Consider the following 17,915-nt stretch of genomic DNA (forward strand, 5'->3'; position numbering starts at 1 on the left):
ATGGTTCAAACATTTCAGGCCAGTGATATCACTGAGTTTAAGTCAGACGCAGACAGAGACAGGACTATAAATACCAGCAGACGTCACCAGGGCGATCCCCTTTCACTGGGACTTAGTGCACACTAATCCAAGATCCAGTGGCTAATTTTAGCTCATAGTGACCCCTGTCAGTGAGAAATCCAGGAACCAACATGCTTGTGTTTTGATGCTGAGATTAAAGCTGAGCAGTGTGTTTGTCTGTGGCAGGACATACACACAGTATGTGTTCATTAGGAAATTACTTGAAATGTCCCATTGTCTAATTTCATTTAAGATAAATGATATTTTCTACAGGAAGTGCTTATAAGCAGGGATAGTTGTAGTGAACAGGTGGTCACACACACACACACACACACACACACACACACACACACACACACACACACACAAACACACACACACACACACACACACACACACACACACACACACAAACAACAGGTAGGTTGGGTGAGGTCATGAAGGTTGACTTGCTTTTTAGCTATGTGAGGCTGTTGGTGTCCAGCTGTCAGCTCAAGGTTGAAGTGTCAGCACAAGGAGACAACAGATGGAATAGTTTCCATGCTGTCAAATGTGCACATGATGCATATGTGTGTTTGATTTCCCCCCTCAGGACAAAAGAAGAATCCAGGAGAACATTGCCATGAAAAGGAGACAGATTGAAGAGGAGAAACTAAAACTCCAGTACATGAAGGTAATTTTTACTGTAATAACAGGAAACTAACATCCAGGAGAAGATGTGTCAAAGCGCAGTGGTAAATTCTTGTTCCATCTGATGAAGAACATTATAGAGTAGACATGTGTGAGGAAAGACTCCCAGGTAGAACTCTGGGATGAGAGTTTTGCGATTTAATTTACTCTCACAAAACTAATAACACTACAGCAATCTCTGTTTCATTTCTGTATTTCAAACTCAAACACGATCTATGAACAATATCAGATCTCAATATCACAAATAATAACTTGAATCCCCCTGCAGGATTGTTACATAACATCTAATATTTTTCTAATTCTACCAACAGCTTTATTCACTCTGAAGCAATTTCTTCTGGCCCGCAATCCTTGTTTCTGAGTACAAACAGACATTTGAACTGAATATTTTTAGTAGAAGAACAAAGGGGACAGTAAAATGCTCCAAATTGGCCACAGGAACTAAAATGTTTCAAACTAAGTCTTTAAAGCTGCATTAAGCAGTTAAATGACCAGCAGGGAGCAGGAAGAATCCAATATTAACTCACAGCAAGGAGGTGTTGATCCAACAAGCGTGTGTTTCTGCATGTGTAACTGCTGTGGCAGTTACTGGAGGTGTATATTGCATTGTATATTGAGGCTGAGGGATGACAGGAAAGACACAGCATAAACATGATTCAAGATACATGTATAGAACTCTAAATACTATTGAAAGCTGAAACTGTGGTTGCTGTGTGTTGGTGTGTTTTATTGACAGAAGAAATCCCTGAGGGAGCAGTGGCTGATGGATGGTCTGAGTCAGCAGTCGGAGGAGGAACAGGAGGCCTTAAGGCTTCAGGCTCATGACGAACAGCAGCAGAGTGATCAGCTGCAGAGCAACATTGTCAGGTAACCTGAAAGCACCTGGAAACTGCAATAAATTCCACAGTACATCCCACACTGGACACAACAGGCTGACAACAGAGAGCTGACAGAACTACAGGAGCATGTGGGTGAAGGTATAGTTCATGTGCATTGAGGCATGTGAAGACAGAGTGAAAAAAGGGAAACTAGTCATCCCAGTGGAGAAAATAGGTTGCTGCAAAAGCAAATAGTAACAGACTTTGAAGACACTCGGGTTTAACTCAGATGTGGAGAATGAACTACATAAACAGTATGCTCCTCTGCCACAGACTGCATTGTGAAGGATTTTCTAAAATTCACTTTGGAAAGGGTGCGCTGCACTGCCTCTAATATTGTATGGTGGTGTGCCACTCTCTCTCCCGTCCCCTTGAAAAACATGAAAAATCTACCATTTGTGCAGGGTTGGCCTGCTGTGACTTTAGGCCAATGTTCTTTATTCTGTACCACACCTCCCACTTTAGCTTCATAGTCTCTCTTTGCTTGGTGTATTCGTGACTGTATTTCTCTTAGAATTAGTTTTTCTGTGCAACTGTCATTCATTTTATAGTTAATGCCTGTTCTTTTACAATCAGAAGCTTTATTATATCAGCAGGAGGACAGGGTTTATTGTTTGCATGTGTTTTTGTTTGTTTGGTGGGGATCATTCTCTACACAGACATTAATATAGGAAGGGTCAGGGTTGGGGGTTCAGTGCAGCAATAAACCACTGTGGCGCTGTGCAAGCTAGTGGAAATAATAGGTTTCAGAGTGCAGGGGTGTCGTTGTCTCTACCTACCCCTTTAGGTATAATACCTAATATTCAACAGACTTTCAAACTCATACTTTGGGTTGTCCCAGTTTCACACAATACTGCAACAGGAAAAGAAAAAACAATTACCAAAAATCTTAAAGACTTCATTTTATGCTTTTTGGGGTTTTGCCTTTTGTTAGGTGTGCAAAGTGAAAAAGCTCAAAGTCCACCCCAAAGGGAGTGACTCTCTCCCACAGACAACACTGCTCCAGCACTGCCTGAAACGGCTGGTTCGGAGTCGAGCCTTTACTTCCGTAACAAACGTTGTATAAATTGAATATATATAATTGAATATATATACATATATATATGTATGTATACACACATATATATGTATATGTGTATATATACAGTATATATATATATATATACAGGGTTTAAAATTGGCCCCCAACCACTCGCCAAATGCGTGTAAAAATATGTTTTGGCGAGTAAAATAAATAGGTCACACGCCATTGGCAGGCTGCTGAAATATGCTTACTTTGCTATATAACTTTCAACATAAATGCCAAACAGTAAAACAGACACAGTTTACAGCTACAGCAGATCTACTGATTGCGTTTCGAATTTCAAATTTGTCCCTCGCTCTCCACCGTCATTCAACATTTGAAAATGTATCAAGTTGTCTTGGATATGGATACATCCATGCTCAGTCAAAAGAACAAGAAGAAGAGAAAAAAAAGAAGACGACGAAGAAGAAGAAGTAGAGGAAGAAGAAGAGGTTAAAACCGAAGAGATTAGAGATAAGGTTAAAGATGTGGCAACACATTGCGGGTGTAAAACCACCCGAAAAGAGACGGCAGGAGGAGAGCTGTGGAGGAATACAACCAAAAAGAAAATTTAATGAAAAGTGGCGGTTCAATGATATGGGGGTGAGGAGAGAGTGGTTGGTGTACAACGGCAGTGCTAATACCATGAAGTGCAACATCTGTCAACGGTAACGGTCTCATATGGTTGTGCCTCCTACATGGGCAGAGAGACAGGAAAAAATGTGTTGTTTAGTTCACATGTTGTTTGGTGATTGTGTATGTTATGATATAGTTAACATTTAAATGGTGCACCCACCAATGGTTTGAGGTAGGCAAGTGCATGTGTGTTGTTTATGTATGCTGATTTATGTATGAGATATTGGAAATTAAAGTTAGGATTCTTTTAACAGTATCTGAAACCTTCATTTATATAGTTCCCTACTAAAAAACAATAAGTGGGCAATTAACAATTATCTTTATGCTGTTCAGTGTTTCCTACAGGAAATCTGTTAGTTAAGGTCGTGATTGTGAACAGCATATTTTGGTCGGTAAAATTTCAAACCCTACCTGGTCAAAAATCTAATTTTATACCCTCTATATATATATATATATATATATATATAGATAGATAGATAGATATATACATATATACACACACACTACCAGTCAAAAGTTTGGACACACCCTCTCATTCAATGGTTTTTCTTTATTTTTATTATTTTCTACATTGTAGATCAATACTGAAGACATCTATGAACTACTACAACTATGAAGGAACACATATGGAATTATGTAGTAAACAGAAAAAGTGTTAAACAAACTTGAATATGCATATACTAGAATATGATTTATATTTGATATTTATGATGATATATATGATGATTTATATTTGATATTCTTCAAAGTAGCCACCTTTTGCTTTGATGACAGCTTTGCACACTCTTGGCATTCTCTCAGTCAGATTCATGAGGTAGTCACCTGGAGTGGTTTTCCAACAGTCTTGAAGGAGTTCCCAGAGGTGCTGAGCACTTGTTGGTTGCTTTGCCTTCATTCTGCGGTCCAACTCATCCCAAACCACCTCAATTGGGTTTAGGTTAGGTGATTGTGGAGGCCAGGTCATCTGACGCAGCCCTCCATCGCTCTCCTTCTTGGTCAGATAGCCATTACAAAGCCTGGAGGTGTGTTTGGGGTCATTGTCCTGTAGAAAAACAAATGATGGTCCCACTAAGCACAAACAAGATGGGATGGCATGTCGCTGCAAAATGCTGTGGTAGCCATGCTGGTTAAGTGTGCCTTGAATTTTGAATAAATCACCAACAGTGTCATCAGCAAAGCACCCCCACACCATCACTCCTCCTCCGCCATGCTTCATGGTGGGAACCACACATGTAGAAACCATCCGCTCACCTTTTCTGTGTGCAATTCGACCATGAAGGCCTGATTCACACAGTCTCCTCTGAACAGTTGATGTTGAGATGTGTCTGCTACTGAACTTATCCTCTGCAGCAGAGGTAACTCTTGGTCTTCTTTTCCTGGGGTGGTCCTCATGAGAGCCAGTTTCATCATGTGTTTGATGGTTTTAGCGACTGCACTTGAGGATACATTCAAAGTTCTTGATATTTTCCGGATTGACTGACCATCATGTATAAAGTAATGATGGACTGTTATTTCTCTTTACTTAGCTGAGTGGTTCTTGCCATAATATGGATTAGAACAGTGGTCCAATAGGGCTATTCACTGTATTGAACTGTGTACTAACCCTAGCTCTGCACAACACAACTGATGGTCTCAAACACATTAAGAAGGCAAGAAATTCCACAAATTAACTCTTGACAACCTGGAATTGAAAACCATTCCAGGTGACTACCTCATGAATCTGATTGAGAGAATACCAGAAGCGTCCAAAGCTGTCATCAAAGCAAAAGGTGGCTACTTTGAAGAATATAAAATACAAATCATATTCTGGTTTGTTTAACACTTTTTTCTTTACTACATAATTCCATATGTGTTCCTTTATAGTTTGGATGTCTTCAGTATTGATCTACAATGTAGAAAATAATACAGATAAAGAAAAAAAATTGAATGAGAAGGTGTGTCCAAACTTTTGACTGGAAGTGTATATATACTGTATATGTATGGTATATATCATGGGCGAGCTGTCATAATAAGCTATAAATGCAGTGCATGCCCAAGCCCTTCAATAAAAATAATTGAAAATATTAATCTGGCAGTGTGTTCAATTATACAATACCTTAGTTCTACTGTTTTGGTCTTAAATCCGTGCCTAATCTGTCCCGTTTTGCTTGCGAAAAGCTGGAAAGCTGACAGCTTGTTTCGCGCATGCGCACTGTGACACCGAGTAGTACAGTTACTGCTAGAGGCTGTGTTTACTGTAGATGAGCATTTTGAATGGCAAAAAAGCTGTCAGTGAAGCAGCTTATCTGCCAACGCGCATGCGCAAAACTGACTTGTTTGAATTGTTCAGCGGGAAAATGTCAGTGGTTCATTTCATCGTGGAAGCCTGGTCAAAATGAGTGAAAATATTAATTCTATTCAGTCTTTGTGTTCAGTGCCGTTTTCGCAAACTTTTGAGGAAAAGAAAACTATAATTTCAAGTGGACGGCCTACTCCTGAAGTAAATATCACAAAAACTGCCCGACCCCCCCTCCCATCAAACGATCCGGTCTGACAGTGACATATTGTCACGTGAGTTACTGTAAATGCTGTGTGGAAAACCAGCTGTGGTCTGTGATTGAGGTGCAGACGGGTGAGTTTGGAGCTGACGAGAGGATCGCGCTGACGACCGTTTCGTTACATTTTTCTCATTGAAAAACTATACAACTGGCATTTAGATGATGTTCTGCATAAAAAAACAAGTGAAATAATAACAATTCGGTTTTAGTAATCAACCGCTTATAGTGATCAAATGTACTCTGGACCAACGTGATCACTATAAGTGGTTTCCACTGTAGTAGTTAAAACCCATATTATATTTTTTATTAGTAAATAAATACCCCCCTTACGGGCGCGCATGGTATTGACACTTCAGCATGACCACAGTAAAAGGTCACCGCTCGCCACTGGTATATATATATATATATATATATATATACAGCTGTACTGCAGCTATGGTTACCAGCTGTACTTCACACTACCTTGCTCGGCATGACCCACCCTATTCTGCCTCTGATTGGCTACATCCTGCCTGTTAAGTAATGCGCATGTGCAACTCTCATCAAGATTGAATAGAAGCAAGATGTCTCACTCTGTAGCTAAAACGGAGCATTTAAGACAGAGTGTGTAAATGGGTGCTGCAGCAATGCACCATATGAGAAAAACAATGTGTTTTTAGAAAATTAAAATATGTAAACCTATTCTACTAGGACCCCCAAATAAAAGTATGAACCCTGAAAATTGGCATAATACGACCTCTTTAAAGTCCATTTAGCTTTGCCTGGTGAGCTCTCTTTGTCATCAAGGTGTGGAATGTTTCCAATATCCCATATATAACCCGTAAATGTCCACGTCATCATATAACAGGAGTTCCATGCTTTGATCACTGATGACAATTCTATGTACTGATGACACTGAATTTAGATTTTATATTTAATTTTTTTGTCAGGCTTTGTGAAGCTTGAATAAACAGTCACTAAAATAGACACAATCTAAGTTGGCTCATATGGAGCACATACAGTATATCAGATAAATATTTAGGCTACTCATCTGCCGAGAACTACTCCCCAGTCTGAATCGACCTGCTCTCTGAGGGGGAGCAAATGGTTTACTAATATGTGTTGATGAGCAGGATTGAACTAAACTGACCCTGTTTGGCCATCCCTTTAGTGTTGCTTCTGGGAGCTCTGTCTCTGTCTAGCTGGATCAAAGCTGTCTGACTCAAGTCACACAGGCAATCTGTGGACAAAATCCCTGCCTCAAACAACCCATAATCACACAGGATGGACTCTGAAAGAACCCTGACCCCTCTGTGACTGACAGCAAAACTACCTATAGCCTCAGGCAGAAATGGGAAGATGAACCACAGATGAATTTTTAAAATCCTATTTGTTTCATAACAGGTTTTAAACACATGTAAACAGAGTAAAATATAACTAAATATGCAATTTAAATTTGAAAGAATTGCGTTACTGGGGACAAAACTACCAAATCTGTTACTATGGTACCGACAGCAGATGTGGCGGTCAGTATCTCCTTAATCACTCCCTAAAACCTCAATCTTTTACATTTTTACAGTAACATTTTTGTTTGAAATTGAAGCACATCTTGAGACGATCACTGTCCACAACACCTGCCCAGCCCCAGGAGGAGAGCCGGGATAGGTTTGGACCTAAAGCTATCTCACTACCCAGCCTACTCCTGGCTGTCCGGTCACAGAATAATAAAATGGATGCTAACTCTGCAACTGGAAATCAGAGACTGTTGTGCCCACATCTTTAGAGAGACCTTTGTCCATCCCGCAGCTATTGACTGTATCAACACAGTGGCCATTTTCTCTGATGTCATGCAGGATGGGAAGCTCCTTGTTACCAAAAGGATAATGTCAGGCAGTAAATGCTTCAAATTTGACTCCATTTTTGTTTTTTAATTGATGCTGTTTTTTTTTACTTTATTGCTGAAACATGTAGCAGAATCTCAATACTTTTGCACTCATTTTAGGGGCACCACCTCCAAAGAGGAAAATTGAAATCAATACAATAATTTCTCAAGTTATCAGTCAAATATCCAAAGTGTGACTTCTCGATTAAATAGATCTCCATTCTCCACTTCAAAGGAATACACAGAACAATGACTGGGTCTAAATACAATTGTTTATCAACTAAATATTAACACAAATGAGTAAAATGAAATGATGATCAGAATGAATATTAACCATATAAAAGCAGTCAAAGTGATGATAGTGAATTGAATGAGGAAATGGGGAATGGTGGAGGATAATAGGAGGATAATAATAATAATCTGTTTACTATGGATTCTAGTAACTAATACTGAAGGAAAATAAGTAATAATAATATTTTTTATTATTATTATATTATTTTGACATCAACCAAGTCATGAGCAGTTGAGAGGGTGGTTTAGCCTACTTTTGGATGTAAAGGCCAGTTCGGAGCTGAGAACTCAGTCAGAACCAAAGCACTGAATGCAATGGACAGAACCCCCTCACGGCGAACTCTGGGGGTTGTGGTCCCAGAGACGAAGTGTGGTTCAGTCTAAGTGCTCTGCCAAGTCTCTTCTCAAATGTGGTTCAGCGGTGAAAGTCCGACAGCAGATGTCTCACTGGAAGCAGCCCATTGATTATAGTACAGACGGGCTGTCTATTTGGATCTGAGCTGGTTGATGGCAAAATATTACTTCAGTTCTATTGGCTTCATTCGAGAAGAAACGCAAGGTTGTATAAAACTGGTAGCAAAGTCATAAACTCAGTTGGCGCCGAAACTTGGTTGTCAAATTAAAATAGAAACTTGAAAGCCTACGGCTAAAGAAGCAAAGAAAGAGTTGTTTACTGGTGGTTTTATGAAAATAGGAGACGGACGTGGCTACGGTCGGTCAACCAGGAGTCTACTCGTTTCATTGTTTGAAACGGTAACATGTTAGAAATGCAATGAAAACCTTGAGTGGATAACTCAAACTATGATTTGCCTTGTCAGGGCTGTTGCAGATAGAAATTCACAATGGGGTGTCAATTGTCCTTTTGACCTCGGTAATCCTACCAGACCCCTATGGTAAATTAGCTTATAAATGTTAAAAACGTTTTTTCCTTGGAAGTGGGAAAACCTCTCCCTTCTGGATTGCATTATTAATGATAGTTTTATGGCTGCCAAGTGGGGAAGAAAAGGTTTGTTTGAATGTACCTAAAATGACCTGGTCGCGGAATGCAATCCTGCTGAGGTAGGTTTGCTACAAAGTATTTACTAATGAAATTAATACATTAATCAGCAGTGAAGATGTAAGGGCGGGTTTTGAATTAAGAACAGTGGACTTTTAGACAATCACTGCCCATGGTATCTTTCAACCACTCAACCTGATCAGCCACAGGGGGGAAGAGTGTTAGACTAAGAGTCATGCTAATCCAGCCTGGATTTCATGCTGCTCCTGGCTAATGTGCAGTCACAGGAAAATTAAATGGGCAAATGGGACCCAGGATGGTCAAACAATTAGAGACTGTTGTGTCCACATCATTAGAGACCTGTCTCCACCACAGCATCCCGGATCAAGCTGTTGCACTCGACAGGCGGTACGACAGAGGTGGACTCTGTGTTTTCATCATTGGTGTGTGGTGCTCACATGCAGCCACAGTGGATGGACAGTCCCTGATTTTGAGCTTTTGATATGAAGATGCTGACCATATTATCATCAACATCTTGTTGCTGCTGTTTACATTCATCCTGACATAACTTGTCACATAATGTCATAACTTGTCATAAATGCACAACATGATTATGTATATATGTAAATAACTGTATATTTCTCTTATGTTGGTGCAGCAAAAAGGAGTTTACAAACTTTCATTTTGCAATGCATCGTTGTGTTGTATGATGTCAAATAAATCACATTGACCCTTGAAGTTGCGAGTTTGAATGACAAACTTAGCAATGTCAATTTACCAGATGATCATAAATAATCATCATAGAGGCCTTTTGATGAGGGGTTTTATGAGGTACTTACTCGCTAGTCAGTGTGTTACCTGCAGTAGATGACCCTGAGCTCTCCGGTGGAGAAGCAGCGCCGGCAGGAAGTAGGGCTTGGTATTGCTGAAACCCTACCAGCAGCAAGATTTATTTTAGCCATCTAAATTAAGTCCTACCTAAAATACATGGAGCCGTTTAAGTGTCATTATATTTTAAAATTTTTGGGACTTAACGTTGCTGTTAAACAGCCTTTTCCTTTGGCACTACATTCCCTCAAACGTACAACGTCGTATTCCTATGCACAGGTGGAATGTAGTGCCAAAGGAAAAGGCTGTTTAACAGCAACGTTAAGTGCCAAATATAGCATATGCTTACACAGATTCTCCACACCATTGGTGAGATGATGTCATCTACTGCACGTAACACACTGACAAGGGAAAAGTAACTCATAAAACAGCACATCAAAAGACCCGAACTATCACTTTGAGACTCCTCAACTCGTCCGGAAATTGGGAATACCATATAAGCAAACACGGCAGTACTACTGTTGTGCTGTTTGAAAAAAAAAAAAAACCCTGAAGCAAATGTGTTGTGCTTGCTTTATTAAAAAGCCATTCAAGGAGTCTCTAGGTGCTGCTGCAAATAATAATACTAATTATAATTTTAATTGTACTGCCTTTAAAGGTACTCAAAGGCACTTTACATGATAAAAATAAAAGACAATGACAGAAACAGTCAAGACAGGCAGAGTAAGTTATGCTGAAACTACTGCAGCTAAGTGCTTATCCCACTAATTAGCACTGTTCATTACTGTCTTGTACAGAATAGAGAAGGAGATTGAGGCCTTGGAAACAGAAGAGCTCAACATCTCTGCCAATGAAGAAGTAGTTCTGAAGCGGTTAAAAGAGGTGGAGAGGACGGCTGAGGACATTATCAAGGTAGGCTCCAGTAAACTGGCTACTTGTAAATGGTGTTTGCTTTGCTGGCTCTTTCACTTTGTTGCAAACTGATTAATTCTGATACAACATGCAGCTTTTCACCTCAAGCCAATGAAGCATGATGAGATCTAATAATCCTTATCTTTTAACAAACATCATCAGCTGATTCCTGATGTGAGAATAATGCCCAACAAGACATGGGTCTGTATATTTGAAATATTACTCCTGACAGCTGTGTTGATGAAGCACTGAAGCTGCCCTCTTTCAACTATTTGTTCCTAAGTCATATGGAAAAAAAAAAAATCTCATAATTATCCATTTTTACAATAGAATTTTAAGTTTAATGTGCAGCCTCACTCCTGCTCTGTAGAGCACATTTCTCTATAAAAGCTGATTTTATCACCAAAACATAAAATCTGATGGTAACTTTATCATGAAATTTACAACCTTGACATGAGATATTGCAAAAAAGGAACCAGCATACGAAAAAATAAATATGCGTGTCATTAAACTCAAAAAAGAAGAAGGCATCTGAACCCACACTGCTCACAAAACTTACACTAAACTGCACAATAAGGCAGTTCTGATCAAATATGAATCAAGATTACTGTTGACTATTTCTCATTTCAAATGTTTTTAGAATCATATTTTGGTGTATTGTTCGGCTTAATATGAGAAAGTTTCTTCAGGCTGCCATGATGAAAATGGATGCAGGTAGGACAGAGAGGGACTCACATGCACTAACATGCGAGCATGACCAAAATAAGAGAAGCTGAGAGTACAACACAAACAGAGAGAGTGTGACCTCATTCTCTGTTCAGTACTCCATTACTCCATTATATCTTTACATATCAAATACTTGTTTGCTGCTACATTAATGTTCTAAATCTCATTAGTATTTAACTTTTAGCAGCTTCTGAAAATCTCATTTTCGTTGACCTCGTGTGATTTAACTTTCCACTTTGCATTGAGCCCATTTACATGATCACAATAATCTGATAACAAGGAATAATCAGGTGATGATAATCTGATTTGATCTGTTTACATGCACTTTAGTAATGCAATAATGGAAAAAAACAGGTTTACATGATTCAGTCAATTAGTTGGATTTCTTTCCAAGTACATGACGTAAAACTGTGTTTTTTCACTGGCTGGATGCGTGTTAGGAGCAGCATTTGTCAAACTGTATGACCTGATGAAGGATGGCACGATGACAGTGCATGCTGCTAGAGAAATGCGAGTAGCAATAGCATTGTACAAGCTCGGTAGCTGTTGAGAGTATAGGCAGATCACATCTGCGTCCGCTTGCGTTTTAACAACATCCGGTTTCTTTTATGTTTTTACACATGTGCAGATGTATAAGAATGAAAGAAACCAGATTAACTGTGTACATGCGCCAAATAAAACATAATATTGGGCATAAAACTAGGTGTGTTTATTGGATTTTTCATGATCTGATAACAGCTTTTATCTGATAAAGCATATCCCTTAATGCTGTTTACATGACCACTTGAATAATCTGGTAACTCCATCAGATAATGATCGGTTTATTAGTGTGCATTAGGGGTGTGCAGAGCAGCCGATATTTCTATCTGTATTTGTATTTGTTGAGGGGGGAAAAGTATTTGTATTTGTATTTGTATTCGAGTAAAATTCAAAATAGGCGTAATTTTTATTTATTTTTTTGAGTTACACTTCTAATTTTCGTTATAGTGTAAGTATTCTTTAATTATCCATTATAATAATTATGGATATGCAATATTGGTTGATGTTTTTCCATAAATCCAGCAATGAACATGTAACAAGGAATGTCATTGAAAAGAAAATAACATAACAGCCATTACCTCATCCATGGTTAAAACAACAACTAATAAAATATCATTGTGAACATTATGAACCCCACCACCACCCGTCCTTGTTGGAGGACGTTGAACAGACAGAATAAAAACAAATAATACTTAAAAGAAATGTTCTTTCTAATGCACAGAGCTCCAAGAACTAAACTTGATCTGAAAATAATATGACATAGTAGCCTATAGCTAACGGTCATTATGCTTCTGGCCTCTACCTGGTCTTTTTACTAAACTTATCCAACTCCTCTCTTCATTGCCTAAAACCCAACCAAAGCACCGAGCAAAGATTTTTTTTCTCCCCCGGTCTCGCGCCCCTGAAGTGGGCTCAAGCCGCGTTCAGCCGCGCTCGAGCGGAGCGGGGGAGAGAAACAATGTGTATTTCTTTTACTCTGTGGAAGATCTCCCAACGGAGTGAGGGACAAAGCAAGTGGGACAGATCTGCCCAGTCCCTGAGCAGCGCGCGTTTCACAGACAAGCCACAACGCAGAGTGTAAACAACGTCACCTGGTTCAGCAGCACCATGGACAGCTGCGGGGGGGCGGTCGGAACAGCGGTGTTTCGACCCCCCCCCCCGACTCCTGAACGTCACTCACTCAGTCATCCGGGCATGTACTGCGGTCTCATGAGGAAACGTAGCTTTTTGATATGATGTTTTTCTTGTTCCCGAATACAAATATTTTTTAAAGTATTTGTTCGAAATAAGTATTTGTAAAAAACACGTTATTTGTGCCTTTCTGAATACCGTATTCGGGTTCGGCTCCACCCCTAGTGTGCATGTAAATGGGATGCAGTACTAACTCTTTATCATTACTAGTCACCGCTTGCGGGTTAGGTGAACTGGCAACTTAAAGGCTTGGAGGTGTGAATGTGTGAGTGAATGGTTGGCTTTCTGTACAGTTGCTGTTTCAAGACACTGAAAGACTATGAAATACAATCTAATCTACGGCTGTCAGTTTGGTTAACAGAGGATGAAGGTTGAACAGACATGTTCTCACTCCCAACTCATCAAATACAGCAGCTTGGTCAGTGGCATTAAGCTTCAAACTATGGCACTCTACCTGCCCTTCTAGTGTCAGTTTTGCACTTGAATAGCTCTGTGATCAAGTTAGCAATAATATGTAATATGCACATCCGGTGACACTTTCAAAATAAAGATGACAAAAAGGTCACTTGTTGGACTGTTATTAACGTTGTCTCTTGGCCACATATTAGATCCGAATGCCAGTTTCCAGAGGAAAAGTCCAGAAAATGTTCACGCTCTCTAGACTACAGTACAGCACTAGAGGGACACTTCAAGAAGTGATGCTCTGGTTCCGGTGATGAGAAAGTTGAAGACAGACGCCTCCTGAAGTCCCTAAACCCTATACCCTACCACCAACAGCTAATTGCAAAGAATATCACACAACTAAATCACACATATAAGAATAAACTCATTCTGGAAATGATGAATACTAGTAGTTTGCAACAATTTTAGTGGTTTATACCCCAGTATGATATGACCCCATGAGCGCCAACCGGGATTTAAACACTGATTTCTAGTTTAAAAAACTGGTGATAGTTTTTAACATTTTTCCCTCTTTTCAACAGTTAATATGTGGTTACAACGTCAACATGCACCTAACACAACCTTGTGTCATCATTTTGATCATTTGTTCATCTGTAGGTTGAAGGAGAGTAGATAGTGATTAGTGTGAATGATGTGAATTTCTCCAAAGTCATATTGCACTCGTAGATGAGTGTGGTCTACATGAAGACTTATTTTCAACGCATTTAATGTTTCATATATAATTGTCTAGATATGCAACCATATAGACTGTGAGCTGCCAACAAGATGCTTCCAGAGCATTGAATGGGAAGTTTTATACATTAATGAAAAATAAGACATTGTGCTTTCTCAGTTTAAAGCCAGTACTGCAAATATCAGTCTAAAAGTGAACTTTAAATCGATGTGTACGAGTAGTTGGTGTAAAAGCTCTCGCTTTTGATTCTGTCTTTTAAATAGAAAAATTCTCTTTGGGCACTTCAGGTACATGTGTATAACCTTAAGCCATAACCATCTTAATGTATAGCCACAGCACTGCTTACTGCACATTGTAGCTTCAGTTTCTCAATGTTCTTCAAGGTTACAGAAAGTTATCATTGTCGGATTGTGTAGGTTATAAGAGGTAGAATTTTAACTTAGTGGATAGGTTGAAGCACTTTCTATGAATATACTATATTGAATTCAAATATCATTGTTTTCTACTCACTTCATGCTGCCTGTGGCTCTTCCTTTAATCTCTGCTTGTTTCTAACAAGATTCACTCAGTGAGGACTGTGTGGGTGTGCTTTGGTTCACAATGGGCTGCGTTGAGTGAATAAGGTGGCAGGTAAATGGATTGCTCACATGGTGGGTGTGCAGTGTACAAGGACTAATACGCATGCATATGCTCTCTGGTTGCTTTCTGTATTAAAACTTAAAGACACAATGAAATAACCGTGACTGCGGATGTTAACAACATTAGCACAGCTGTGATGTTGCCTTCCTGCCTCTCCCACCACTTTGACCTTGGACTACTCTGTCTTCACATGTAGGAGCTAAACGCGGAGTTCCAGGCAGGTAATCACTTTTGTAGCATTTTGTTTGTTTTTTTTCTTTAACGAAAACTAATACAATATTTTAAACCAGACTGTATTAACATACTGAAAGATCTGATATTATTTAAGATTTATTGACTAAAAACAGAATTGTTACTAATTTAAATAGTCAGTTTAATCTATTGTTGCTATAATAACCTTTCTAACCCTTATTGCTGAAATTAAAACTTGGTTTTATAGGCCCATTATTTTTGATATCATGATGTAACGTATGTTAGCAATGTATTTTCTGCCGGCCATTGTCCCTACTAGAATCCAGATTTCTTGAAATATCAAATTATTAATTATTATGTCGGCATATGTGTGTATGTACGTGTATGTGTACATGCATAAATGTATATATGTGTGTATATAAAAAAAAAAAAGAAGAAATATCAAATTATGAGTATCTGGTGGTTAAAAATAGTTTTTTCAGCCTGTTACGCCAAAATAAATGTAAATGTCTTAATATAATTCAGACCCAATATGTTATGATTGCAATATAAAAAATAAGTTTGCTCAAAAATTCAAGTCATTATCTACCCCCTTTGTTTTAAAAAAAGCTCATCCAACATAAGCCAAGTCTCCGGAAGCCCACAGATCCAAGATTGATTTGGAAAGACTGAAAAGGCTGAGATCTTAACTGTAGGCTGTGGGGGTTATTCATGTGTCTCCCCCTCATAGTCATCTCTCCCAGGTCTCTCATTTCTCCTGTTACAGCTCTCCTGAGTCTCTCTCCCATTGTCCCATCGTCATTTATCTCGCATTCCCAGGGCACTCGTCTTGGCTCTCGCACCTGCCTTGGTCCTCTCTCTTGGTCCGTCCTTTTCGTCTCTCCTGGCTGTCGCGATCATCTCTCCTGTCTTTCACAGTTGCCTCAATCATTTCTCCTTTCAGTCCATTTTTCCATATTCCCCCATCTTGTAAGCCAACCACTTCCTGTGACAAAGCAATCTTTACAGGTGGGGACTTCTCTTAGCAGGGTTTTAAAGTTTAACTCGATCAGCCAATCATTGTGTGATTTGGCTGAACCTAGGTACTGTATACCTTTTGGTAACTAGAGTGCTCTTTTAATTAATGCTTTTGGCAAAGAATACATTTTTTTTCCTCTGTGGATGCACACTCGATCTTCACCTGCCCTGGTTGACCTCCTCTCCCGGTTAGTCATACTGCATCTGCAATGTGAGCCCTGTTACCTAGGCCTTCCTTAAGCAGCTGCTCAGTTTTAGCAAGAATATTTTTGCCATCTTCCACTGGCATTCCAGCCACAATTATTAGGCCTTACAGCTGCGCCCTCTGAGCTTGCATTGATCCTGTCCTCCAAAATTTGCATTTGTGATTATAGACTGCCAATTTCAACATCAAGCATCTGTTTTATTTCGGAACCATATTTCTTTAGCTCTGATATCAAATCTCATATCTGTGTGTTAAGTAGCTGGAGTCAGGATTTGGTTAGCCTAGCTAAAGTCTGGAAGCAGGGGAAGACGGCTAGCCTGGTTCTGTATAAAGTTAACAATACATCCAACATCTCTACAGCTCACTAATTCACATGTTGCATCATGTTTGTTTAATTTATATACAAACCAAAATGTAATTACATTTGTCAGCACAAACTGTCAGTTTTAATCTGTATTCATGGACAAAATACGTGTACCTCAGTGAGCTTTAGAGGGTTTGTAAGTGAACTTTTCAAAGAGCCACCCCAGCTGGTTCCCTCTGCTTCTAGTATTTATGCTAAGCTAGGCTAACCACATCCTGTCTCCAGCTCTTTCCTAAACACAGTAAAGATAACACATCCTCATACCTATATGACTGAAGAGGTCAATTGCTAATGACTCCCAAAACAACATATATCACCATTCCCAAAACAACATGACTGTTGCAGCATTCTTGTACGCTTACAGCTTGGTTAGGTTTGGAAAAAAATTGGGGTTTGGGTTTAAATAATTGTTGTTAATAAATGTTACTCGTAATAAATGTAATATAATTTCAGTTGCGAACAAACCTGCAATATGTACGTAACTTCACTTACATTGTGTATGTCACGTCACGTCACATCACTCACCATGAACTTTTGGTTTCACATGGGACATGAACAGTGGTCTTGTGGATGAAAGTCCTGTGCTTGTTTAACTCTGTCTCTGTCCTCCTGCCTGAGCACATTAGAAAAGTTATTATGGTTGGTAATAACCTGCTTTCATTGTTAACCTATATGGTGGTTTTTCTGATGAGGACGGGCTAGTTATGGGAGCAATATTAATCTTATCATCTCAAGCTCAGAAAGAGAGCAAAAAGCCTTATTTCTAATAAAATCTTAAATTTTCCCTTGAAAATATTGTCTTGGAATAGTGGGCTTAAAAAACACAACATAAGCACAATTTGTTATCTTGTTATTAAACTATAACTGGATCATAAGCCATACCATAATGATGATTTGACCTCATGGTATAACAAGATCCTTAAACAGTGAATGGTGTATTTTCTCCTCAGATTTGACACATCATGTGACCCTGCCTTTCCCAGATATGCTGTCATTCATCCCACTGTCACCAGCAAAAACCCCTCCTATATGTGAGCCTGGTAGTGAAGAACCAAAGAAAGGTACATCACATAACTAGAGCATATAAACAGTGCCTGCTTTGCTGACTGATCATAGAACTGTCAGGACAATCTGTTGAAAATATGAAAGACAA

The 17,915-nt window shown here is 39.2% G+C and overlaps 1 protein-coding gene across 2 annotated transcripts in view; it reads left to right on the plus strand.

The window, feature by feature from the left end:
* Positions 1 to 17,915, plus strand: part of palmdb (palmdelphin b) — a 67,040-nt gene that overhangs the window by 13,605 nt on the left and 35,520 nt on the right. The window contains exons 3-7 of one of the 2 annotated variants that reach the window (XM_084341203.1): positions 653 to 733; positions 1,487 to 1,617; positions 10,639 to 10,753; positions 15,181 to 15,205; positions 17,713 to 17,823. In XM_084341203.1, coding sequence (XP_084197329.1) covers positions 653 to 733; positions 1,487 to 1,617; positions 10,639 to 10,753; positions 15,181 to 15,205; positions 17,713 to 17,823 — 463 coding nt within the window. The remainder of the gene's footprint in view (positions 1 to 652; positions 734 to 1,486; positions 1,618 to 10,638; positions 10,754 to 15,180; positions 15,206 to 17,712; positions 17,824 to 17,915) is intronic. The other variant, XM_084341201.1, reaches the window with a different exon arrangement.

This window comes from Pagrus pagrus (genome assembly GCF_965226575.1).
Source record: "Pagrus pagrus genome assembly, chromosome: 20".
Classification (NCBI taxonomy): Eukaryota; Metazoa; Chordata; class Actinopteri; order Spariformes; family Sparidae; genus Pagrus; species Pagrus pagrus.